The sequence below is a fragment of the Narcine bancroftii genome, chromosome 6 (genome assembly GCF_036971445.1).
Source record: "Narcine bancroftii isolate sNarBan1 chromosome 6, sNarBan1.hap1, whole genome shotgun sequence".
Lineage (NCBI taxonomy): Eukaryota > Metazoa > Chordata > Chondrichthyes > Torpediniformes > Narcinidae > Narcine > Narcine bancroftii.
This window is the reverse complement of record NC_091474.1, coordinates 149,992,217-150,019,210: the sequence shown is the minus strand read 5'-3', so window position 1 is coordinate 150,019,210 and position 26,994 is coordinate 149,992,217. Positions and strand designations below refer to the sequence as shown.

General features: G+C 38.0%; 1 protein-coding gene across 3 annotated transcripts in view; it reads left to right on the top strand.

The window, feature by feature from the left end:
* Window positions 1-26,994, top strand: part of nbas (NBAS subunit of NRZ tethering complex) — a 292,652-nt gene that overhangs the window by 172,901 nt on the left and 92,757 nt on the right. For all 3 annotated transcript variants that reach the window (XR_011340415.1, XM_069886343.1, XM_069886344.1), the window contains exons 42-45: window positions 3,003-3,113; window positions 10,254-10,504; window positions 14,294-14,628; window positions 22,522-22,740. Coding sequence is in view for 2 of the 3 variants with exons in the window: in XM_069886343.1 (XP_069742444.1) it covers window positions 3,003-3,113; window positions 10,254-10,504; window positions 14,294-14,628; window positions 22,522-22,740 (916 nt within the window). In the remaining variant the exon portion in view is untranslated. The remainder of the gene's footprint in view (window positions 1-3,002; window positions 3,114-10,253; window positions 10,505-14,293; window positions 14,629-22,521; window positions 22,741-26,994) is intronic.

The window sequence follows — 26,994 nt, the reverse complement described above, 5'->3', positions numbered from 1 at the left end:
CAGTGATTGGATGCAAAACTGGGCTGAGAAGTTGCAGATGGAGTTCAACCCAGGTAAGTGTGAAGTAGTTCATTTTGATAGGCCATATATGATGGCAGAATATGGTTTTAATGGTAAGACTCTTGGCAGTGTGGAGGATCAGAGGAATCCTGGGGTCTGAGCCCAATGGATGCTCAAAGTAGCTGTGCAGGTTGACACCTTCATTAATTGTGGAATTTAATTTAGGAACCGCCGAGAGGTAATGTTGCAGTTATATAGGACCCTGGTCAGACCCCACTTGGAATACTGTGCTTAGTTCTGGTCACCTTACTATCAGAAGGATGCAGAACCCATAGAAAGGGTGCAGTGAAGATTTACAAGGATGTCCCTGGATTGGGGAGCACGCCATTTGAAAAAGGTTGAGTGAACTCGGCCTTTTCTCCTTGGAACAACAGAGAATTAGAGGTGACCTGATCGAGGTGTAGAGTCAGAGGATTTTTCCCAGGGCTGAAATGGTTGCTACAAGAGGACACAGGTTTAAGGTGCTGGGGAGTAGATACAGAGGAGATGTCAGGGGTAAGTTTTCTACGCATAGGGCCTTTTTAAGAGACTTTTGGATAGGTACATGGTGCTTGTACCTATAGAGGGCTATGGATAAGCCTAGTAATATCTAAGGTAGGGACGTGTTCGGCACAACTTTGTAGGCCGAAGGGTCTGTATTGTTCTGTGGGTTTTCTATGTTTCTATTAACTACAAAATCCTGTCCAAAGCCTTCACCAATCAAGTCAAGTCTGCCATGGGGAAGGTGATCCAACTACATGGTTCTGGTTAGGAAATTCCAAGAAGGAAAGGATCCGAAAGATCGTACATACAAGTCGCCATACAGCAGGAGCAAAGATGTACCCAACATAGCCCTCATTCTGGTGACCACCTTCCACACACAGGGACCAAGTGCTGCTGTGTGCTGAAGTTCTACCAGTCACAGGTATTCTGAAGGATGGTCCTGGCTCTGTTGCTGCAATGTCCCAGTCAGCTGGATTTTGCCACACTACCTATCCTTTGTGAAAAAAGTTTTTTCGGACAAACACCTTTGACCATCAGGCATTGGTCAGCACAGAACCTTCTGCTGACACTGAGAGACAAGAACACGGTGGGGTGGTTCCTGGAGCAGACCATACAAGTTATCTGGTGAAATGCCTCATTGCCCATGCTCACTAATATGCAGCAGGACTTGCCCTGGCTGGTGGTGAGAGGAGACATTCCGGTCAGATTCTTCCTTACAACTGTAACATTACCCACAATTCATGTCCTCAAGGTGACTGGTGGAGTGGAGCCAGTGACCTACCTCTTTGCACCATACAGACTTGATAAGTGTGCGTGATAAACTGCTCATATAAACCCTCTGTGACTCAACTGTTTATTTAACAATAATATTTTAATAATTTGTAAATACCTAATAGGCAGATGTATCCTTTTTCTGTATGTGTATTATGTCTTTAAGTATGTTGACAACATGTTGCACTGGGATGGAGAAAGCTGTTTCGTTGGGTTGTACTTGTGCAATGGGATAATAAATAAACTTGAACTAGAAGGATACGAGGGTCCTTATCAAAGTTCATCCCCAGCATTACAGAGAACTCTCTGATTTACTGTAGTTCCTTGGGACACACACAGTCAGACATGCAGAACTACTAGATGATCATCAATTTGGTGGAAGACACATTTTTGTCTGCCTGAAATATGTTGGTCTTTGAGCACACAGAGATGTTGATGCAGGAATGCTGCTGTCTGGCACATTCCAGGCTGCAGGAGTATGTGCTGAGCAATACACTGAGACTTGGCGCAACTAATGCAAGGTCGCTGTGGGGAAGAACCATTGTCTAGAGTCCTTCCGTTATCACGCCTTGAGGGGCTGAGACTAGGAGGAAGCCCCTCAAACAACAAAGGCCACAGTAGTGGCACACTGGTAGTAATGGTGTAAATAGAAATGAATGTGACAATGTTCGGATATGAAACTAAGGGTGCTCTGTGATTAGGAAAGGATTACTTTAAGTGGTATGTGGGTGGGAAGGGAAGGTTGAGAACCACTGCTTTAGACCCAATTGTTACTGAAATATTTTACTTGAGAAAAATTGTCATTGTTCCATTTCCTTTGGAGTTATGAAACTGTGCATATTAGGTACGATTAAAACTGGTTTTCAGATTTTTCTTTTCACTCACATAAAATTAAAGGTTCCATTATTGTCACCTAATACATCATTTAGAATATAACATGCATTAAATTCTTTAACTTTGTCTACCCTAAGGAAGACAGAGAGTTACCACTTTGTCAAGCGCCCCTCACAAAAATGAGGCCCCAGCGAGGATCTAAAACCAGTGCTCTAATCCTGAGCTATTAGAGCCTCCCCTTTAAGTAATCACTGAGCACCACTGGCATAGGAATTACTTAATATGGTATGTGTGTAGGGGAATAAAAAGAGTTTGAAAATCACTGTTTTAGACAAAGCATTCACCCAAAGCCCTTGTTCTCCATCTCAGGTGGACATTAACTAATTCATTGCTCTATAAAACAAGAGGAAAATTATATTCAAGATCAAGATCAATATTCAGTCCTTTGTGATATTATCAAAACAAATTATCTGATCTCCATTGCATTACTGTTTGCTGGACCTTCCTATGCACAAATAGGCTACCTTAAATTTGTGACTGCACATCAGCAAAACTTCATTGTCTGTAAAGTGTTTTGAGACTTTTTGTATGTTTTGCAAACTGTAAAAAAAAACAAGACCCGTAGCTGAGAAAATACAGTATCTGCAGAAATTTAATTTTGATTAACCTTTCACAGTTCCTGACAAGACATGAATTGATGCCACTCAGTTAAACACTAATTTTCAGATATTCTTTAACTATTAGCTTCATAAAATTTTAATGTTAAGTTTTGTTTTGTTTAAATTGATTAATTGCATGGATTTATGGACAAACTGATTTTGTCAAACTGATCTTTCTATACTTCCTTTTTATAGAACCTTGGAAGAAAATGTGTACAAGATCTCCCTATCATTGGTTCAACGTTACAGCATCCCACTCTGGGAACTTTACATGACACATTTGGAATTCCTCTTCACTGATAGCGGGTAAGTAGCTATTTTTTTTTTAAAAACTTAAGCGACTATCTTATTTATTCTGCATATTTTGCATAATTCTCAATGTATGTTCATTTGCTGTGAAGAAGAGATGATTTCATTTCCAAAAATTGAGTGGCTGGGATTTTGCAATCACAGCAAATGCTTAGAGTTCACTGCTGATTCCAAAGTAAATTTAGACTTTTACAACTTCATTCCAAACTCCCCAGTTGAGATCTTCCAGAAGTATTGAGGAATGTCTTTGTGGCAAGGTAATTTGCAAATGTAAGGTCCTTCTGCAATATTGTGGCATCAACTCAGGGAATTAAACAAAGCCTACCCACAGAAAGAAAAACATAGATAACAGGCTGAGTCATGCCATTGTACTTGGTACTGATTCAAGTACCTTAAATATCAAACTAAGATTCATGTTAAATTCATAAATAGTCAGATATTTTTAAACCTCTCAAGATATATAAATTAAGAACTTGAACATTCTACAAAAACCTGTGGGGGGAAAGAACTAAACCATTTTGTTAATTTTCAGCATCTTTAAACACTTTTAATACTTTCAAACACTTCAATCTAAATTGGCAATCCACTTGAAATTTTAAATTAAAATACAAATATGGAAATACGACATTTAAAAACAAAGTGCTTGAAAATTCAGCAGGTTCTGAAAAAGAATTTTTGACAAGTAATATTAATTCTGTTTACTGAACTCTCGTTTCCACAGATGCTGTCTGACTTTTTATTTTCATCATTTTAACATAACATAACATAACAATTACAGCACGGAAACAGGCCATTAGGCCCTTCTAGTCCGCACCGAACCAAACACCCCTTTCTAGTCCCACCTGCCTGCACAATGCCCATAACCCTTCATCTTCTTCTCATCCATATACCTGTCCAACCTTTTCTTAAATAATACAATTGACTCCGCCGCCACTATTTCTCCCGGAAGATCATTCCACACAGCTACCACTCTCTGAGTAAAGAAGTTCCCCCTCATGTTACCTCTAAACCTCTGCCCCTTAATTCTTAACTCATGTCCTCTTGTTTTAAACTTTCCTCCTCTTAACGGAAATAGTCTATCCACATCCATTCTGTCTATCCCTTTCATAATCTTAAATACTTCTATCAAATCCCCTCTCAACCTTCTCCAAAGAATAAAGACCCAATCTGTCCAATCTCTCCCCATACTCCAGATGCTTAAACCCAGGCAACATTCTGGTAAACCTTCTCTGCACTCTCTCCACTCTGTTTATATCCTTCCTATAATTAGGCGACCAGAACTGCACACAGAACTCCAAATTAGGCCGCACCAACGTCTTATACAATCTCAACATCACCTCCCAACTCCTATATTCCATGCAATGATTGATAAAGGCCAGCATACTAAAAGCCTTCTTCACCACCCTATTCACGTGAGTTTCTACCTTCAGGGAACGATGTACCGTTACTCCTAAATCTTTCTGCTCTTCTGTATTCCTCAATGCTCTCCCATTTACCACATATGTCCTATTCTGATTTTTCTTACCAAAATGAAGCAATTATAAATGTTTTTTGAAGGAGTAAAAAACATATATTTACAATAAGGATCCACATGTGAGGCCTTTTATATTAATACCTAACTGAATGATCCGGAAACCATTCCCATCAATTTAGTTTGGGGGAAAAAAAAGCTTTTCAGTTAGCACTGGATTCTTAATGTGAAATCCGAGGGTATTTTTTCCAACTCTTTTACACCTCTTCTATCTCCCATGTATCACGCTGAACTTGGTGAGTAGTTCGGTGCTAGAGTGAAGCCATCCATCTCACAAAGAGTAGTTGACTTCTGCACTCACGTGCATATGTGGAAATACAAAAGTTGCTCTCAATGTATTCAAAATTCAATTTATTTTCACATAACAAAATAATCATATTGGGCAAAATTGCTTTTGCCTTGCATCGGCAGAAATTGCCTGAAGCGTCTCTTACAGTCAGAGAAAGAGAAGCAAAAGAGAACAAAAGTGTCTGTTGACTTGCCTCCAATGCTCCTGCGGCGTCTGCAGCCACACAGAGTCCAGTCCAAACCATTAGCAACCTGAGCTCCAGATCAGAGACTCCAACAAGATCAGGAAGCCTTTAGTGCCCCAGCACCCCTTGCATCCAGGTTCCGATACCTGGTACCTCTTCAGCCAGTTTAGAGCCAGTCCACAGCCCAGTACGAGTCCCCCAACAACAGTCTCCAGCAGCCCATAGCCTCCATTGGCTCCTTACCTCGAGTCTCCAGCAGCCCACCGCTGAGTGGGTCTTTCAGCTGCAGAGCTCCCTCACTGGTCTGCTGTCAAGGTCACTATCCCATGGGTCATCTCCTCTGCTTCTCCTTCTCAGATGGAGGCTAATCTCCCTGTTTTCTGGTTCCCTGTGCCAGTCCTCCACTTCCCTGGAGTCTCTAACCCTTTGTGGCTGGTGACGATCAGAGGCACAGACCTCAGGGTCACTGGATTTTAAATAAAAACTACCGTCGGCTCCTTTAACAGGGTTTTCAAAGCCTGAGCAGAGCTGATGACAGTTGACTGGACAGTTCCGTACAAGCATAAGACAGCCAATTAGAAAAGCCAGTGATATTTTTAAACTAAAATTTTACAACCATGGGTCTGTGCCCAAGATGGCCACGAGGGGTTGCAGACTCTGGGGGAGCAGCAGATTGGTGCAGGGCACTAGAAATGGGTAGAACACCCCTCTATTTAGAACTAAAAGCAGAGGATACGATCATAAAGAACAGTGGCCACAGCAGCAGACCAATGAGAGGCTCACTGACCCATACAGACTGCAGGCTGCTAGTGACTGGCTTGTAATAATTCTGTATTGGAGCTGAGTTTTGAGAGGGTGGTGAGAGCAAGGAGGGCTCTGAAGGCTTCCTGATTGTTTCAGAGGTTTGAATCTGGAGGTGAGGTTGCCAATGGATCGAATTGGGGTCTGTGTGACTGTAGAGGCTGTGGAACCACTGGAGATGAATCCATGGATACTCATTGCCTTACAGTAGACAAATGGCAATTTCATGTAATGTTACATGTTCTTTTTTTATTTCCTGACAATAAAGGAGGATATTCCCCATACAACCCAGGCAAATTTATGATATAGTTATTTTCCATTATTAATTTTCTATTAGTGTGGGGATGTTAAACAACTTGTTTTTGTTATTAGTCTTTTGTGTTGACCCAGCCCTTGTGCATTTGCTGCTCAAATGCTTTGGCTGCACATCTAAACATCCAGAATTGCAGTGCCAAAAAAACACACGCACAGGAGAGACAAATTTGTATTACAGATCAGGATTCCAATGACAATCTGTCCATTTGAAGCAATTTTCCATTGAATATGGATATTATCAAAGGAGAGAAATTAGAATTGATTTGAAAAATTATTTGGAGTTACACCTGTGAGAAAATTATGTTTACAGATGTACATTGCTGCTCTTTGGGGGGAAGAAATATAATAATTGGGAAAAAAAGACTTTAAGCCACATCGTCAAGAAGAAAATACTGGTTGTTGAGCTCGTGAATTAGAAAGTTTCAACCAGAGTCGCATTAAATGTGATGTTCATTGGCAGTAAACTGAAAGGGTTCCTGTTTCTAAGCTTATTCCCAGGTCAAGATCAAGTCAAAATTCAGATGTGGTCCTCAATTAATAAACTAAGTATCATATTGATTTTCACCATAATTTTACACATCTGAATCAAGGCTACTTGATTAAAGCAACAGAGGATGATGGAAAGTGGTAAGCAATGATCTTCAGTAAGGTCATTGAAGGTGGAGGGAAAAAGGAATTTCCTTGAATGACATTCTTGGTATGATTTAAGTTTGTTTTGAATCTAATTAATTTTTTGAGCTGAGAGTAGGGGGGGTAAAGTTTAGGTGCAACACAAGGGGAGGCTTCTTTACTCAGAGAGTGGTGTCTGTGTGGAATGGGCAACTGGTGGAGGTGGTGGAGAAAGGTAAAATATTATCTTTTGAGAAACATTTGGACAGGTATATGGATGTAAAAGGTATGGAGGGTTATGGGAAGAATGCGATTCAGTGGGACTAGGAGAGTATAAGTGTTTGGGCATGAACAGGAAGAGCTGTGATGGCCTGTTTCCATTCTGTAATTGTTATATGGTTATATATGGGCTTGCCAAATTCAACAAATACCTGACATCAAAAGCAGAAGCAAGGTTTATCTTCATTTGTGAAGCAAACAGATGATGTTGAGTGGTATTTCTCTATTGCTGTGATGCAGAGTTATGTTTTCTCATTTTGCTCATCAATTCCAGATAGTGTAGCCCCTTTATAACACAATCGTAATGGTCCGGAAAATATTACCGTGAAAAAAAAAGCAGGATCATGCTAAATCGGGGTTTAAGAAAAATCAGTGTTCAAACTGACCCAATGTTCACCTAACATCCTAAAACACCCCTATTTGACTCGTGTTTTGCAAGTTTCCATTCTGGCAAGTAAATTCTCTATGAATTGAAGAATTCTGAGAATAAATCATTGTTGTTACAGTAGAAATTAAAACACAAATCAATTTTTAGTAAAGCTTTTTAATAAACAGAATAACAAATAAAACATTGAAGAATATTAGCAATCATTATTTACCGTTTAAAAAGGTGATCGAGTGTTCCTTGCTTGAATGTCGCATGATGCTGGCTACGAGCAAAATCTAGAATGCTTCTGAGTTGGAGGATTTTTATGGAACTTGGATTCAGTGTACTTGGGAAGATAAGAAACTCTGATCTTTCCATCACAGCTTACTAGATTAGCAGTCAGTGGATGAGCTGGACGGTTGTCAACCAAAAGAAATACTTTGAGTTCTAGCTTTTGCTTACACAAATGAACACGGAGAGCAGGGACAAATGTTTTGTGAAACTAATCCTCAAAGATGACACTTGTCATCTAAGCTTTGCTGCTGTGCGTGTATTCGTCTGCACTCATTTGCGTAAGCCAAAGCTAGAACCCAAACCATTTCTTTTGTTTGGCAACTGTCCTGCTCGTCCACCATCTGCCAATCTAGTAAGCTGTGACGGAAAAATCTGAGTTTCTTGTTTTCATACTGACTTCATATTGTCATGGTGTAAACAGCTGGGTGAGCGGGATTTGCCATAGATGAGCATTTTTAACTTGTGTTTACACCAAACAACCACATTACGCCATCTTTGCTAGCAGTTTGTTCCATTTTGCTCTTTAAAAAAAAAGAAAACAAAATTAACTCAGTTCTGGAAAGAGCCAAAAAAAGATCCAATAACTCATTGTATTATATCCAAATTCATGTTAAGTCAGGATGTGTAAAATCGGGGCTTCACTGTAGCAAGTGCATTTTTATTTTCTGTGTCGTCGATGCTTTGGGCAAGAAGTATTTAATTTCTGTCTGTACAAATGAATCTTTACAATGAAATGACATTTATCATAATCAAATGTTTTTACATTGTTTGCACTGTGGAATAATTTGTTTTGATGTGCCTTGGTTTATTTTTTGGGGATATTTTTAATTCTTTCTAATGTAAACTTTGTGTCTGTCACACAGGATATAGCTAGTCGATGATTGCATGGTCATAATTTGTGCAAAATTAATCCTGTTTTCACATTCATGGTGAGACCTGGGCAGAATATACTCATGATCAGCCATAAATCACTTTCAAATTTAGTGAACAATTGAGGAATCTTCAATTTTTTGATCTTGTAACACCAAATCAGTTGCAAAATGTTTGGTACACAATGTCAAACAACGTGTTCTTCTGAGTAAATTAAGGATGAATTGTTGAGGTTTCTTAAATATTCCTCAAGGTATTCTGTACTTGTGAAAATTTTGTACAAAAGGATGGAAAATTACTGTTGAAATCCTTTGCTTGATGAATGGAAAATTGGGTGAAACTGACATTTATTTTCATGGTCTAAGCACAATGAGCTAAATGGTCACCACTTGTACTACAAATAATAAAACATTATGACGATCCTCATTCCAAGATCCAAGATCATATTCTGCTTTGTGAGGATCTGATAAATTTGTACCTTCTTCTCCAAGAGTCTTGTATAGGGGTGGCACTGTTAGTGGAGCACAATGCTGTTACAGCGCCAGCAATTTGGACTGGGGTTCAAATCCCATGCTATTTGTGAGGAGTTTGTACATTCTTCCTGTGTCTGCGAGGTTTTTCCCTGCGGGCTCCAGTTTCCTCCCACATTTCAAAACATACTGGGAATGGTAGGTGAATTGGGTTCATTTGAGCAGCACAGGCTTGTGGGCTGAATGGGTCTGTTATTGTGCCTTATTTTTCTTTTTTTTTTAAATAGGTCTTTTGCTTGGCTTTTTTCTTTACTGTCATGGGAGTCTGTGCTACAAAGGTTCAGAAGCTCCAGTAAAGGCTAAAAGTGTTTACTGACAAACATACTGTTCTTTCGGACAGCAGAAGACTTAACCTTCAAAATCATCAGTCTGGCAGGATAACAAATAAGGCTCAAGGGAGCAAAAAGGCTGCAACCTTCACTTCCCAGAAGAGAATTCCTAAAAGTGTCCATTTGTAACATTTTCTTGTCGGAGTTGCTGTTGAGCTTGAAGGAGCAAGAATTGACTGTTTTGGGTTTTTTTTCTTGTTGAAGCCGTAGAGAATTATAACATCTTACTGTTTGCCTGACAACAGCCAACTCTGCTTAGACAAGGGAATAAAACTCCTTATCTTTATGGTTGAGTCTTGCATTGTGATGGTTTTACCCAAAGAGTAATTGAGTTGAATGGAATGAGTATTATGTCCAGAAAAGGAGATAACGCTGAGTGACTTGAAATAGTTATTTTCCAGTAAATTACATCGACTTCAATATGGTAGATTTAACTGTTCTTATTGAATAAGTGGTTTATCCCATGGAGTTGAATTACAGCTCAGCCACTGCATCACATGCTGTATACAGCAGATGGTCAAACAAAATATGAGGAATTAACTATAATTTCCATTGCAGTGCAGCACTTAAAATGATAACCTATAAAATGTGATTAGAAGTTGAGGTCGGCATGGAACTTGCTAAGCTGTACCTGTGGCATAGTTTTTTTAAGCTTGGTTAATGGTGGGACACTCACTAATGTCTCCACCCTTTTTACTTTTTCAATTTAATTACTGAAGCCCCTTTTTTTTAATTTCAGGCTTTCAACTGCAGAAATTGAAAGTAGAGTCCAGGCTCTTAACCTTTTTGATGTACTGAAGACTAACCCAGAAGCATTTCATGAGCACATGACAAAATATGTTTACCCAGGGGTTGCTGGTATGGACCACATGCGATTGCTTTATTATTTCACTCTACTGGAAAGTTGTGGCTGTGCAGAATTTGTGAAACAATCCATCAAACTGGACACTCATATAAAGTTGCTGAAAAAATTCAAGGTCATTGCTCCAGGTAGGAGTACTTGGCTCTTCAAAGGCTTTTTTATTTATTTGTATCGTGTAACCAAGGGTTTTGATAAGCCAATCAAGCTTGATCTTGTAGGTAACATTCAATAAGTGATGTGAATATTGAGGCAATGTCTTTGTTTCTTTCAAAATTTAAATTATTAAAACAGACACAAAGAATAGAGCAGATTATTAGAACATGAGTTGTACCAAAAAAGTTAATGTAAATAATCTTAAATTACATGCCTTGTGTTATCTCTATTTCCTATTCAGCATGTTGTAACAAAGTAGAAAATGAATGAACTTTCTAACACACATTTCATGAGCACATGACAAAATAAGTTTACCCAATTTTATTTCTGCAATGTGTTACCCCACATTTTAAATTTTTTTCTCAGTTTTTCCTACCATTTTCTACCTCTTCCCTTATGCCCTTCCTCGGCATTCCAACCCCTTAATGTTAGCCTAAGAAATTATGAACTACACTTTAGAATAATTTGCCTTTCGATTTTGTATTTTCAACAGATTAAAACTAACAACATAATGAAAACATGGGATATATAACACTAATAATAATTTGAAACTAATGTCAGTCATCATATGATAATAGTTGTTATTTAATAAAATACAATTGTCTGAAAATAATTATGTTAAATAAAATAAGGGCTGCACGGTTAGTGAAGCAGTTCGTGCAATGCTATTACAGCACCAGCCATATTGGTTCGAATCCGGCACTGTCTGCAATGCTCCTTATTTAAATGTAAACTTCATTAAATCTTCCACTAAACTGATCTTGTTATAACTAATGTCTAAAAAGCAAGACCGGATTTAGAAAGCTGAACAAATAATTGCTAGCTGAACTGTATATACAGCCTTAATGTGACAGGTCAATTAAATTTAAAATATCTTAAAATATTCTAGAAGAGCAAGTCAAAGTTCTAAATAATAAGAGATAAAACTCAATAATGTCAAACCTTAATTTTAAGAGAGATACAAAATATTTTTAAAAAAGCAATATATAAAATAAAAACTGGGACATCCTTATTACTCATACAGCTAAGTATAAGGCACAATAACCCGAAACAATCTGAGTTTCATACATCTTGTGAGTTCAAAACAAAGAAATCATTACTGATTCACAGAAGTAGAGGGAAGTTCGTAGAGATATTTCCGAGCATCCGATGGTGAACACAGCCAATGTTTCGAATTGTTCGGGAGTGTGATCCGAAGACATGCTGGGAAATGAAGGGAGAGTTTGTAGTCTCCCTTTTACAGCCTAGACATAACTTCTTTATATTTGGCACGTTCTTTCATCACCTCCATGGGATAATCTTCAACAATTCTGATTTTTTGTTGACGATATATTTACATTCCTCTTTAGCAAGATTCACGTATTAGTATATCTTTTACTTGGAAATAATGTAAATGGAGAATTCCCAAACGAGGTTTATCCCCAGTGGCAGGTTTAGCAGCAAGTCGTCTATGAGCTCTGTCCAGTTCCGACAAAGTCGATAGCAAACACTTTCTGAAGTAATTCTGCAAAAAATTTAATAAGTTGGCCAGATTCCCTCTTTCAGACCAAGAATTCTCAAATTATTTTACCTGCTTCTTGCTTCTACATCAGCCACCTCTTTTAGTAGGTAGTCATTTGATTTGTTTAATCGAATTTTAGTTATTTGTCTATCATCTAGATGAGATTCTGAACATTCCACAGTCCATTCAAGAGATATAAACCATTCTTAATGGTTTTCAATTACCTTGCAAATTTCGTCCAATTTTATACCTGTTTGATTAACAGTGGTTTTGATATCTTTAACATCATTCTTCAATTCCTTAATGTATTCCATCAAAGTGGTCATTGAATCCACAAGCAAAGGATTTCTCTCTTCACAGTTTTAGCACTTCTTGTTGAAGTCATCGTTAAACTATGACAATCATGAGCAGAAATATGTCTGAAGAAAAAAAATCTTTCAAAATAACGATGTGGAAAGTAGAAGGTAATTAAGACATTATGAGCAACTGCAGTTAGCTACTACTCCATTGGTTGCTTGTAGGGAAGTCCCCTCCTATCCCTTCAAAGCATACTGGGGTTGTAGGTTAATTGGAGTATTTAGGAGGCCACGGGTCCAGGAGAGCCTATTAAATGTGCTGTACGTTGAAATTTAAAAAATAATTTAACACATGTCTCATTGATGCATGGAAATCTTGCATATTCCTGGTAACTTGAACCATTGTAATGATGGATCTATGTCATTAGAACCTTTAACTGGAGCAAAAGAAAGTGAAAATTATTGGGTAAATGATGTACTGCTGAATATGTGATTCCATACTTTCCTGAAATTTTAGGTTAAAGTTTTGTTTAAAAATGGAAGTTTATTATCATAACTGCATTTCCATTAAAAGTGATGACAATTTCCTCCATTGAAGATGATTTTCATATTGTTACCGCTTAAACAGGAATAATAATGTTGATAAATCAGCAATGACTGATTTGGGGTGAATTGTCAAGTATAAGATTTGCAAGGATGTTGCAGGGACTTGAAGAACTGAGTTACAGGGAAAAGTTGAACAGATTAGGACTTTCTCTGGAGCTTAGAAGAATGAGAGGAGATTTGATAGAGTGTACAAAATTATGATTTTTTTTGCTACTGAGATGAGGAGAAATAAAAGGTAAGAGGATATAGGTTAAGAGTGAAAGAGGGAAAGTTTAAAAGGATCATTAGGGAGAGAGAGTGGTGGGAATGTGCTTCAAGCTGAATTGGTAAATGCAGGCTCAATTTTGACTTTCGAGAAGAATTTGGACAGATGCATGGATGAGAGGGGTATGGAGGGATATATTCTGGCAGCAGGCAGACTAATAGTTTGGTACAGACTAGAAGGACTGAAGGACCTACTTCAGTACTGTAGTATTCTTTGGTTCTATGTGAACTCCAAGCCAAAAATGCATTGTAAATGCAGAGAATAAACATCTAGGATTTTTGAGTAACCAGTTCTTAGCCAGAGATTTCCAGTTTTAATAAACTCTGCCAAATGTGTAGATCCCATTCAGTTTATCACAATATACCTTTAGAAATTAAATGACCAATATACTCACCACATTATCCAACCTCTTCATTAACACACCTCAATCATTAACACACCAACATTTTGCTCTCCAGTTGAAATAAATACAAGGAATTGTATCCCTCAGGGATTGGTGCTGGGACTTCAAAATTGGAAATAGGATTTTCAAACTTGTGCATCGTGTCAAATTGAACAGTGTTCATCTCACTAAGGGTCATTATTGCCAAAATGCTAGAAAAGACATCTAAAATGTTTACTATTGGTGAGAGTGAGGTGCAATACTTCATATTGAAGGAAAAAATGAACAAGGAGCAAGAAGACCTTATAAACAGTCGAGTAAAAAGGAATCTCAAAGAAGATTAAGGCCACTCAAAACAAACAATGTTACAGGAAAAAATAAGCTTGTGTATACCTTCTGATCAAACTTAATGGAGTACTACAGATTATGTAATTCAAGTTTAATTTCACATTATGAGACAAATAACCACGAGAAAGGTGGAAGGAGCAGTTATAGAATATCAATTTGAACAGATTTAATCATCAAGAAAGATTGAACTCAGGGGTCCAGTGCTGCAATAAAGGAAGCTGAAGATTGTCCAAATGGAGATGTTGAAATATGTGCTGTTTATATCTTATTATTTTGAATATGGCTTATTTTTGTTGATAAGTTCAAGTGATATGATTCTAGTTTTATTTTTGTTCATTGACTTTGTTTTCTGTGTTTTTTTATTAGACCTTAAATATAAGAAGTTGACAGAGGGAAACATTGATCCTATGGAATCATTAGAACCAGTTCTTACGAGCCACAATGTCTTGTCGGTTTCCAAACTAGCATCCAAAATTCCTGGGAAAGGTGGCACAATGCTTTCTCCAAACCTCATCTATGCTACATGGCTTCATAAACTATTTTGGCTTGGAGATGTTCATCTTATTAAAACACCGCCACAGACAGAAACTGAATGGCTAACTGCATATGATACATGTGCAAAATATTTTGACAGGCTTTCCCTGACAGATATTATTGGATTTGTAGATGACATCACCTTTTCTGCCAATGCTCTGAACAAGGTACAAGAAATTTGTTTTTTTTTGGAGGGGGGAGGGTGGGGTGGATTAGGGGAAGGGAGCAAAATTTATTTGGAGCTAAGATTATAATTTATTTGGTTTTCTACAGAATGATCTGTTCTCAACTATGCACAATGTTAGAACAATCCAAATCATGTTTTACCAAAAACTGCTATGTTATTATGTTGCCATTTTATTTAATCTTTCTATTAACCTGCCACCATATGAAGTCCAGTAATTCCTATCATCTTTCTTGAACATAGCTACAATATCCATTACCCTGCCTTTATTTAGCACAATTCCTTTGTCTGATGTTTGGAGAAAATTGTTTTTAACTACTTATGAATTTTATGGTGAGCAAATACTTGAGGGCATAAAGTAATAGTTGAAATATCAAATATTTTGAAAGTTCTTTTAAAAATCATGCAATCCTGAAAGAATTATTTGGCGGCGATTGGACTCCTTGCATATAAAATTAGGTGTTTTTTGATCCAGAGATTTTAAACAGAAATATTTTAACATGTTACTTTTTGCACCACATTGAACATCTCAATGTTTGCTTCAGCACCTCACATACCTTGTACACCAGCTGGGCATGTCCCGCTAGGACACAAAATTCTAGAGTCTTCACAATGTTTTCCCCACATTACACAGATAAACTTAATCTGATTTTATCGGCAACTGAACAGCTGCTCCTTTTTGCTCCTCCCATTGCCTTCCCATACCTTCTCTCCACTTGGAATGACTTGTTTAAGTTCAGGCCTGAAAAGTTGATAATTTCTCTTTTCACAGATGCTGTTTAACCAATTGAGCTTTTTCCAGATTTTTCTGCTTTTTATTTAATTTTCCAGTCATTATGTTTTATTGATTTTCATTAACTAGTTTGTGCAGATATTCTCTGAAATTTCAAAATTTATCCAACATCCCTCAAGTTAAAAATAAAATTAGTAAACTGAAGTTCTTGTGAAATTTCTTGCTTATGAGTAGGATTAATAAGAGCAGGAGCAGAGTAATTATTGCAAACAACTTAAATCCTTTTCTGTCAGGTTTTCTTTGCTCAGAGTAGCAAAGGACATTGTGGACAGTGTGGATGAAAAGAAGGACCTTGGGGTCCAAATCCATACATCTCACAAGGTTGATAGGATAGTTAAGAAGGCCTCTGGGTTGCTGAGCTTCATTACTTGGGGAGGGGGGAGGTGGGATTGAGTTCAAGATATCATGTTGCAACCCTATAACTCCCTGATGAAAATATTGTGTTCAGTTCTAGTTACCTCATTACAGGAAGGATTTGAAGGTGATGGAGAGGGTGCAGACGAGATTTACCAGGGTGTTGCCTGGATTAGAAAATATGTTCACAGAGGTAGGGCTTTTCTCTTTGGAATAAAGAAGGATGAGAGGTAACTTATAGAAAATTATGAGAGGCATAGGTAAAGAATAGGAGTAGCATGCACCAGAGGACATCTGTAGAAAGTGAAGGGACAAAAGTTTAGGGGAGACATCGGGGCTATTTTTTTTAAATACAGAATTGTGGATTGCCTTGCCATGGGTGGTGGTGGAGGCCAGAACAATGGGGTCATTTAAAAGACACTTAAGCAAGCACATGGATGAAAAAAATTAGAGGGTTATGAAGAAGGGATGGTTTATATAGGTCGGCTCAACATCGTGGGCCAAAAGGCCTATACTGTGCTGCAGTGTTCTAAGGTTGTTGATTCCACCTTGTACTGATTGTTGAAATATTATAGAAGTTTATCATTTCTGAAATTGGTGTGAAGAATGTACTTAATGTTGCATATGAGCAAAAAAAGTTCAGTGAGTACAAGATATAAACCTTTATTGAAGATTCTTGTTCCAGATATCTTGTTCTTCCATCCAAACAGGTTAAACTCTGGTCCCAATCATCAGTTTGATTTTCATTTTTCCCTCTTTCCTCACAGCCTCCAAAACCTGCCACCTTCCAAAAAGGCTGATCATTAGCCTTGATATTTTATTTCATTATTTTATTTTCCTCTCCAGAGAAGCTGTGCCAATCTCTGCTCTCTTCCACCCCCCCTCCCTGACCTCCCCCCCCCAACCATGGGTCAGATCTCCAACACAACAAAACTAGTGCTGATTATTTGCCTTGTTCTCCCATGATTCAGGACAACAGAGACAAAATAGGCCTCTGGCCACTGACCCATGAAAGGGGAGGTCCAATAAGCAGTTTGTGCATGTTAGAATTTCAAAGCAGTTATTAAATTAATCACTCAGGTCAGTCAAAGAATATTTTCATCTATCTCCATATGTCTGCTTACACCAAAACACAATAAAAGGTGGAAATTTGACCAATAACAATACAAGGAGATGCTGAGTGAAATCAACTACCATTTGGCCATCACCCTTTGGTCATGTTCTCCCCCCCCCCCACCCCCCGCATAAATCTGATTAACTGTGATCATCCTTTGGTTCACCTGAATCCCTGATGCAGCTCCACAAAGATGTCACGGAAGATAATGGCATATGCCAAATTTGTTAGAAAAATTTGGTGGATGTCTATAAGGAGGCAATATTCAAAAGATAACTCACATTCAGATGGAAAGCCTGCACAAAGGATCTGGTGAGATGTGGAAATCTAGCTCCTTGTGGAGCTTGGAGCCTATTCTTTCCCATGTGAAAGTGGTGACTAGCTCAAGATCAACATTTGCCAACCCAGCTGTAGAGCAGAGTGGCAGAAGTCACAATTCCAATGCAGCAAAGGCAGAAACACTCGAGTTGTGTGTGATGCAGTGAAAATTCTGATATCTGGGATCCAAGCTCAGATTGCTATCTTTGTGGCTTTGGATTGACATGAGGGTGCTGTGAATGTTCCTGCCACCTTGACTCTTTGACCTTCAGGAGATTAGACAGTGCCAACCACAGGGGAGTAGCAGGGGCTCTCTCTCTTGAGCACAGATTGACTTTGGCTGACCATGTGAGTGATCCTTCAGTGTTGAAGAGATTGAGCAAAGTTGACTTCTGTGCAAGTTCACTGTGCTGCCATTCAAGTTCAAATGCTGCCATCATGGCACTAGATTCTGCTCATGACACATCATGTCCTCTAGCATTTTGTTCTGTAGCAGATTGCTTGGCTGCCCCAGGCTCTTTCCTGGGAGGAGGCTGGTAGCTCTGTACAATATAAACAGCTGTCATCTCACAGATGTCAAGATTTGTAATTCAAGCACTCCAGCAGTGTCCTCACAGTTGCCTGTCAGCCAGCCAGCACAGATGCATTTCCTTGTGGTGAGATTATCAGATCTGAAGCATGGCATTTGGTTGGCTATAACAGCAATCAAAATCCTCCATAACTCCAAGCAAACAACCATTCACCAAGGGAAGCTTAGAAATAGCAGACTAGTCTTAAAGACAGCATGGGGATACATGAGGATTTGGCCTGGATTAAATGCATATTGAAATAAAAATGTTTGGTCTGCTAATTTGCTTGATTTTGCCTACCATGATTTGTGCGGACATATTCAGACAACTTACAGAGGAATGATAGAATACAAATTTTATCGGCCTGATGATATGTCTTTCTCTTTATTAATTGATGTGTGTGTGTCACAGGGAGGTCAATATTTGCTTATCTCTTATAACCATATAACCACTTACAGCACAGAACAGGCCAGTTCGGCCCTTCTAGTCTATGCCATAACAAATCCCCACCCTCCTAGTCCCACTGACCAGCACCCAGTCCATACCCCTCCAGTCCTCTCCTCTCCATGTTACCATCCAGTCACTTGAGTCTGGTGAGTTGTTATCAACCTGAATAATTATAAAGTTTGCATGAGGAGAATTCTGACATTGCCTTTAAGAAATTGAACCAATAAAAAAGTAAGCACACATGAATGGAGGGGCAAATATACAGTGAGGAAGATGTGTGGTTTGGAGTCTACCTTGCATGATTTATGATGCCCAATCATCATTTGCCTTTGTCATTCTAGGTGCTGCAGGTCTAGATTTCTCCTTGTGATTGACAAGTAGCTGACATGTTGTTGACATCAGGTTGAAAAATTACACGCAATCCAGGCATGGCATCAATTTTGGAAAAGCAGTATATTAAGAATTGATATTGGGATGGCCCTGAAATGTGTTGCTCAATGAGGTGGAAGCTATACTTGAGTTGCCAATAGATTATTCAGTCTGTACAGCTGTAGCTAACTCTCACAATTTTGTGTGCACTTTGCAGATAATGGAAAGGCTGTCAAATGTTGAGCCCCTTATTCTGCAATGTGGAGACTCTGACATCCTCTAGCAGCTCAAGTACTTAAGAGAATTTTCTTGTCTCTGATGATCCCACAATATGGTGTTAACTGAATAGTAATGGAGTGGAAAAGCAAGTAAGATTTTCACACTTGTAGTGCAAAGCTACTTGCCCAATATCATTCCTGCCAGTCTGCCAGTTTCCTGAACCTTTTCAATGGGGCCCTCGTGAACTTCTGGGTTAAAAGGAACCATGTAATAGTGAGTACAGCATGGAGCAGCTCTTCCTCATGGGAAAGTGAATGAAGAATGGTATCAAATTCACAAGGGAAGAATTCAAATTTACAAAGATTACCAGTAGGTCAGAGGATTTGGAAGATTTTAGAAGCCAACAGAGGATAACCAGCAAAGGATTAAAAAAAAAAGAAGATAGACTACGAGTGTAAACTCACAAATAATATGAAGCAAGATAAAGAGCTTTGCAGGTTATGTAAAAAAAAAAAAGAGTGGATTGAAAGTAAAAGATGATGAAGCTTAGTCAATATTGGTTTTATGATGAGCACTTGTCTTCTCATTTTTCCAATTTTGATAGAGTGCTCGCTCCAAACCTTCAACTCTCTCTCAACTGATAACACCTGACTTCTAAGAAGCTCAAAGAGAATGGGGAGAGATAGGAAAGTGGTTTGGAGGTCAAGATTGGATCAGTCATGATGTAACTAAGTGACTGCAAACAACTGGTCTTGTCTTACTCCTTGGTTGCTTTGGAAAATGCATAATATAACATTAAAGCATGAAGTTATGCAAAATATTGCACTTCTGAGCAACTGGATCTTATCTTCAGGATGTTTTGATGTCTTCCATTGAAATTCCTGGTGGCTGTAGCTGTAATTAATTTAACTATGTGAATGCAATGAACTAGAAAAGGAGAGATTAATGTTTGTCGCCAATACGGCAGACTCGATGGATATCCACAGAATTAAAATGATGCAACTTCCTGAATGGATAGCATTGCCATTAAGATTATTTTGTGGTTGGTCACTCACACATACAATCCAAGTTAATATACTTTACAGTTTATGAAGAGCTCTGGGTTTATCTGAAGTCCAAATTACACATGGATGCAGTTTTTCACATCCTGAATATTCAAGTAGCGTCTAATCTGGGGAAGTTTGTTGTTTTGCATTTGAAGAGAAGATGACTTGCTCCTTTCTTCAGTAAAAAGCATATGCAACTGTGCGCTGTCACGTGTAATATATGGCATATATTTGCTGTTCAAACATGGAATTATCCAGAGACAAGCAAGTTGGGGGTAATAATAACTTTGTCCATCAGGTAGACCAGTCCAAACATAAACAAATGGTAGAAGTTCAACTTGTCAAATCTCAAAACTCACTTGCTTTGGATTCCTCGCTTCATGTATACCTGTTCTAATAGATTATAGTTCTACAACATAGAAAGAGGCCCTCTAGCCCAAGCTGGTCCCATTTTCCTAAGAAGGACCCATATCCTTCCAAATATTTCCTATCCACATCCCCATCTAAGTGTCTTTTAGATGTTACCAATATAGCTGCCTCTACCACTCTGCTGGTAAAGGTACCCCTCAGATCTCTCTTAATTTTTTTCCCCCTCTAACCTTGGATTCTTGGGGTGTGGTCTTTCCTGGTTTCTCCAAGAAAAAAAGCTTATTTAGTTTCTCTCCTCTTCCTTATTTTGCTGGACGAGGTCACAAAAGGAAATTTTATTTTTATTTTTAGTAAAAGTGTGATAAGATGGCCAGCAACAATCTTGTTCCAAACAAAAGCTTGCAGGTAATTGATGATGCCATTAAATCGTGGGGGTGCAGCATCTTATCCCACATGTGCAGGCATCTTTTCCTGTGAGTGGTTCGCACTGAGTTCTAATTGTATATGTATATGAATTAGTTTCAGTGTTGGATGGGCATAGCAAGAGAACTGACTTAGTCTTGTGTTTTGTTCTTTGTCCATCTGAATTTTGTACATAACAGCACATCATTGAAAGCATGTTTTAACTTATTCATGTTAGATTCCGATCACAGTTCACAATAAAACACAAAATTGGCCTTCTATTTTTGAAATATTTGTAAATATTCTGTTCTATTTAATAAAATTATAATATGTGACAGATTAGAGATGTATCTCTAATAATGTTATTACTGAATGTGGGTTTAACATTAAATTAATTCCAAACAAACTAAAATTACATGTTGAGTTCTGGAAATATGCCAAAGCATTGAATGAATTAGAAACATTTCCAATTTAATATTATTCTCCATGTTTTTATTGTGAAATCTGCATATGGAGAGAAACCCCAAAATAGATTTGGCACAATCTTTAACACAATAATATTTTGTAGTTGTGACCTGATCAATGCGTACCTTTTCTGGACACCGAGAAAGAAAATTTGCATGAATCACTGTGTTGTCAGCATTTTTAACGTGGATGTTTTTATCACACAAACAACCCTGCCCATCAATACTTCTCGCTACCTCAGACAAGCAGCCAACATATTAAAAGCTCTATCCCACCCCAGTCATACGCACTTCTCCATCTCCCACTCCAGTGATTCAGTCTTCTCCCTCTCCTATCAGTTTGAAGATGTACGAGTAGATTCAACGACAATTTATTCCTTGCTGATACCAGACTATTAAATGGATCTTCTATTCATAAAATAATGTTGCCCTCGTACTGAACTTTGTTGTTGCAACACTAGGGTCTCCACTTCTGTTTTATTTTTAACTTTCTTCTTTTCTTTGGCTTGGCTTCGCGGACGAAGATTTATGGAGGGGTATGTCCACGTCTGCTGCAGGCTCGTTGGTGACTGACAAGTCCAATGCGGGACAGGCAGGCACAGTTGCAGCGGTTGCAAGGGAAAATTGGTGGGTTGGGTGTTGGGTTTTTCCTCCGTTGTCTTTTGTCAGTGAGGTGGGCTCTGCGGTCTTCTTCAAAGGAGGTTGCTGCCCGCCGAACTGTGAGGTGCCAAGATGCACGGTTGGACGCGATATATATAACATAACATAACATAACAATTACAGCACGGAAACAGGCCATTAGGCCCTTCTAGTCCGCACCGAACCAAACACTGGCGGTGGTCAATGTAGCAGGCACCAAGAGATTTCTTTAAGCAGTCCTTGTACCTCTTCTTTGGTGCACCTCTGTCTTAGTGGCCAGTGGAGAGCTCACCATAGAACACGATCTTGGGAAGGCGATGGTCCTCTATTCTGGAGACGTGACCCACCCAGCGCAGTTGGGTCTTCAGCAGCATGGATTCGATGCTTGCGGACTCTGCCAGCTCGAGTACTTCGATGTTGGTGATGAAGTCATTCCAATGAATGTTGAGGATGGAGCGGAGACAGCGCTGATGGAAGCGTTCTAGGAGCCGTAGGTGATGCCGGTAGAGGACCCATGATTCGGAGCCAAACAGGAGCGTTGGTATGACAACAGCTCTGTACACGCTGATCTTTGTGTGTTTCTTCAGGTGGTTTTAACTACTTGCTAGAAAAAGTATTGGTTGACTTGTCCAGATACCACTCAAAATAAAAGTTTTCACAGCAGCTTATTTCACATGGCAATAAACAATTCTATTAAATATGGAAGAGTTCTCATCATGCTCCGTTTTGCTGGTCAATTCACCTTTAATTATGTCTTTCTGATTTTTTTTTAGCTGAATGTTGAAGCTAGGTTGGAGATTACTAAAAGAGCAATGAAAGCTATCAAACAGATCAGTGAGAAACAGAAGAAAAAGGCTTTGGAAGGCAGCATCTCACCTGCATTTAATTCCCAAGGCAACAATGAAGAGGCTTTGACTCATTTACAACAGTCATTGGCTCATCTAGAAACACTCAACCACAGCTTTATACACTCCCTGAAGGCCAGCAACCAGGTAAAGCGAATCTTGTCTTCAAGCAATTGCACAATCTTTTTCTTCCATAATATGTAATTATCCTTGCACCTTCAGGCCAGAATCTTTAATCATTGCTTTTTGTGCTTAAAATAAAAGATCATTAAATTAATTTACTTTCAGTATTTGTCATGAATCTGTAATTATTTATAGTCAGTACGCTTCTTTTCCTGATAACAATTCTGAGTTCAGTATTTTTCTTCATCTGATTGCCTTCCTTGTTTTTGAGGTGTTTCACTGCATTAAAAATGAAGAAAGCCACTAAATGATTTGGTGCCTTATTGCTCTTTCAGCAACTGTTGTTGTGCTTTATGGTCAAAATAATATCTTTGCATGCATATTATGCCCGTGTATGCAATTCACCACTCTTATTTGGGCTGTTGGTGTAACTAGAGAACCATAGAATGCTACAGCACAGAAAACAGACCATTAAGCCCCTCTAGCCTGTACCAACCATCATCTCTAGCTCCCATACCATAACCCTTCGGTCCTCTCGTATCCACGTACCCATCCAATTTATTCGTAAAACACACAATCGGGCCGACATTCATGATGATTGATTAAATCCAGAAATTTGTGTAGTGTCTCCCTGAAAAATTATCCAAGCAGAATCCAAGGTTCCAGAGAGGAGAAGAAAAATGCATTTATTTTGTAGGAATAGTTCTCAAAAGTTGTGATCAACCCCAAAGTCAACATAGTTTTATAGAAAAGAAATAATGTTTGACAAATTTATCAACAGTTTGTTGAGGTTGTGGAGGAAGTCACGTGATGGAGTAGTGACCGGTAAGAAAATACCAGCCCTCTCCAGAAAAGTTTTTAAAAAATGTAAAGAAAAAGCAAAGCCACAAACACAGAAACCATAACAAATTAAAAATAAAAGTGTGAAGAAAATGGCAGCAAAGAAAGAAAAACCAAAAACAAGGGGAACAAAAGAAGAAGGAAAGACGTCGGAAGAAAAAGGTGAAGGCCTTACCTGTACGAGGAGGCCCGCCGTGGAGAGAGAAGCCCATTCCCTTTGGCCAGTGGAAACCCCAAATACAGGACTACAAAGATGGCTCACGGAGCCAAACAAAAGTGCGCAACCGCGCATGCGCGAGGCAATGCACAAGACAAAAACAGCACCGACGGGAGGGGGGACCAGCTGAGGAGTAAATCTCCACTGCTTAAACAGACAAGAATAACATGACAGCAAGACTCCCAACAGGAAAACATAGAAAATAATGGGAACAAAAAGGAAGAGAATAAAAAAAGAAAATCAGAGAAACAACAGATGACCAACCCAGAGGAAGATGACCAACACCAAGACACCTTTAATAAAAATAATAAAAACAAAAATACCCAACAAAATAAAATAAACAACCCAACAAGAAAATCAGAAGAGACCGAGGTAAAGGACACAGATCCTGGAATGGACTCAGAAGAAGAGGAGGGAGAACATCAAACTCTACACAGAGAAATGGAAGATGAAGGGAAGGGACAGTACATGGATAAAAAAAAATTTAATGAATATATGGAAACGTTAAAAGAATGGCTGACACAAGAATTCAGTGAAATAAAAAGAAGAATAAAAGGTACAGAAGAAAAAGTGAATAGATTAGAGATGGTCATGACAGAAATAGGAAAAAGAGTAGACAAGGTGGAAGAATGAGAAACAGCCATAGAAATGGAGGTAGATGACTTAAAAAAGAAATTGGAAGAATCTGTTAAAAAAGTTAAAGAGACACAGGAGCTGTTAGCTCAGAAGATAGATATAATGGAAAACTATAATAGGAGAAACAATATAAAGATAGTGGGCCTTAAGGAAGATGAACAAGGCAAAAATATGAAAGAATTTATAAAAGAATGGATCCCCAGGGTCCTAGGAATGCCAGAATTACAGGAAGGAATGGAAATAACCAAATCAAAAGGAAGAAACTGTTAAATTTACTGAAGAAAGAAAAAATTGATATAGCATTCGTGCAAGAAACACATCTAACTGAAATGGAACACAAAAAATTAAAGAGAGATTGGATAGGGCATGTAACAGCAGTATCATATAATTCAAAAGCCAGAGGAGTAGCTATATTAATCAATAAAAATGTACCAATCAAAATAGAAGAGGAAATAATAGATCCAGCAGGGAGGTATGAAATGATAAAATGTCAGATATATTCAGAATTTTGGAATTTACTCAATGTATACGCACCTAATGAAGAAGATCAAAAATTTATGCAAGATATCTTTTTGAAGATCACAGATATGCAAGGGAGTATACTAATAGGAGGTGATTTTAACCTTAATTTGGACTCAAACATGGATAATACTGGCAAAAAGACTAACAGAAAGAACAAAGTAACCAAATTTATAATTAAATCGATGCAGGAAATGCAACTTTTGGATATATGGAGGAAACAACACCCAAAGGAAAAGGAATATTCATATTATTCGGGTAGACATAAAACATACTAAAGGATAAACCTATTCCTGTTATCAGCCCACATTCAAGGCAGAGTTAAGAAAATGGAATATAAAGCTAGATTGTTATTGGATCACTCACCCCTGTTATTGGCAATAGAGCTGGAGGACATCCCACAGAGAATGTATAGATGGAGATTAAACTCCATGCTACTTAAAAGACAGGATTTTAGAGAATTCATTGAGCGACAAATTAAAATGTACTTTGAAATAAATATGGAATCCGTGAAAGATAAGTTTATACTATGGGACACAATGAAGGCATTCATCAGAGGACAGATAATAAGTTATGTAACTAAGATGAAGAAGGACTACAATCGGGAAATAGAACAGTTGGAAAGGGAAATAACAAATACAGAAAAAGAATTAGCAATAAAGGAAGATACAACTAAAAGAAGAGAATTGACAGACAATAAAAATAAAATGTGAAACACTACAAACATATAAGGTAGAGAAGAATATAATGAAGACAAAACAGAAGTATTATGAGCTAGGAGAAAAAACGCACAAAATACTAGCGTGGCAGCTTAAGACAGAACAAACTAAAAGAATGGTATTGGCATCAAGGAAAAAGGACAAACAAATTACACATAACCCAACGGAGATCAACGAAAACTTCAGGGAATTCTACGAATAACTATATCAAACTGAAAACGAAGGGAAAAAAGACAAAACAGATGAATTTCTAACTAAAATTGAACTACCGAAATTACAAACAGAGGAGCAAAATTAATTAATAAAACCATTTGAAATAGAAGAAATACAGGAGATATTAAAAAAAACTACCAAACAATAAAACACCAGGAGAGGATGGATTCCCAATAGAATTCTATAAAACATTTAAAGACTTACTAATTCCTCCTCTCCTGGAAGGAATGAACCAGATTGAAAAAACCCAAAACATACCAGATTCATACAAAAAAGCAATAATTGCAGTAATACCAAAGACGGGGAAAGATCCACTAACACCAACATCGTATAAACCAATATCTCTACTTAACACAGATTATAAGATAATAGCTAAACTATTAGCAAACAGATTGGCCGACTGTGTACCAAAAATAGTAAAACTAGATTAAACTGGATTTATTAAAAAAAGACGAACAACGGACAATATCTGTAAAATCATTAACTTAATCCATGCAGTACAAAGAAACAAAACTCCAACAGTGGCGGTTGCTTTAGATGCAGAGAAAGTCTTTGACAGAGTAGAATGGAATTATTTATTCAAAGTACTACAAAAATTCAACCTACCAGAGAAATATATTAATTGGATTAAAGCATTATTTTAGGGACCATTGGCGAATGTGACAATAAATGGATATATATCAAACCGATTTAAATTAAGCCGATCAGCAAGACAGGGATGTCCACTATCTCCTTCACTCTTCGCGTTAGCTATAGAACCACTAACAGAACTGATAAGAACAGAAAATAAAATATGAGGGATAAAAATAAAAGAGAAGGAATATAAAATCAGTCTATTTGCAGATGACATTATAATATACTTAACAGAACCAGAAATATCAATAAAAGAATTACATAAGAAATTGAAGGAATATGAAGAAGTATCGGGGTACAAGATCAACGCAAATATAAGTGAAGCAATGCCAATGAATAATGCGGGTTTCTCAAAGTTTAAGAAAGAATCACCATATGATGGAAAACACAAGCAATTTGATACCTAGGTATACAACTAAATAATAATCTCAGCCATCTATATAAACTAAATTATCAGCCATTAATGAAAAAATTACAAGACGACTTAGAGCACTAGAAAGA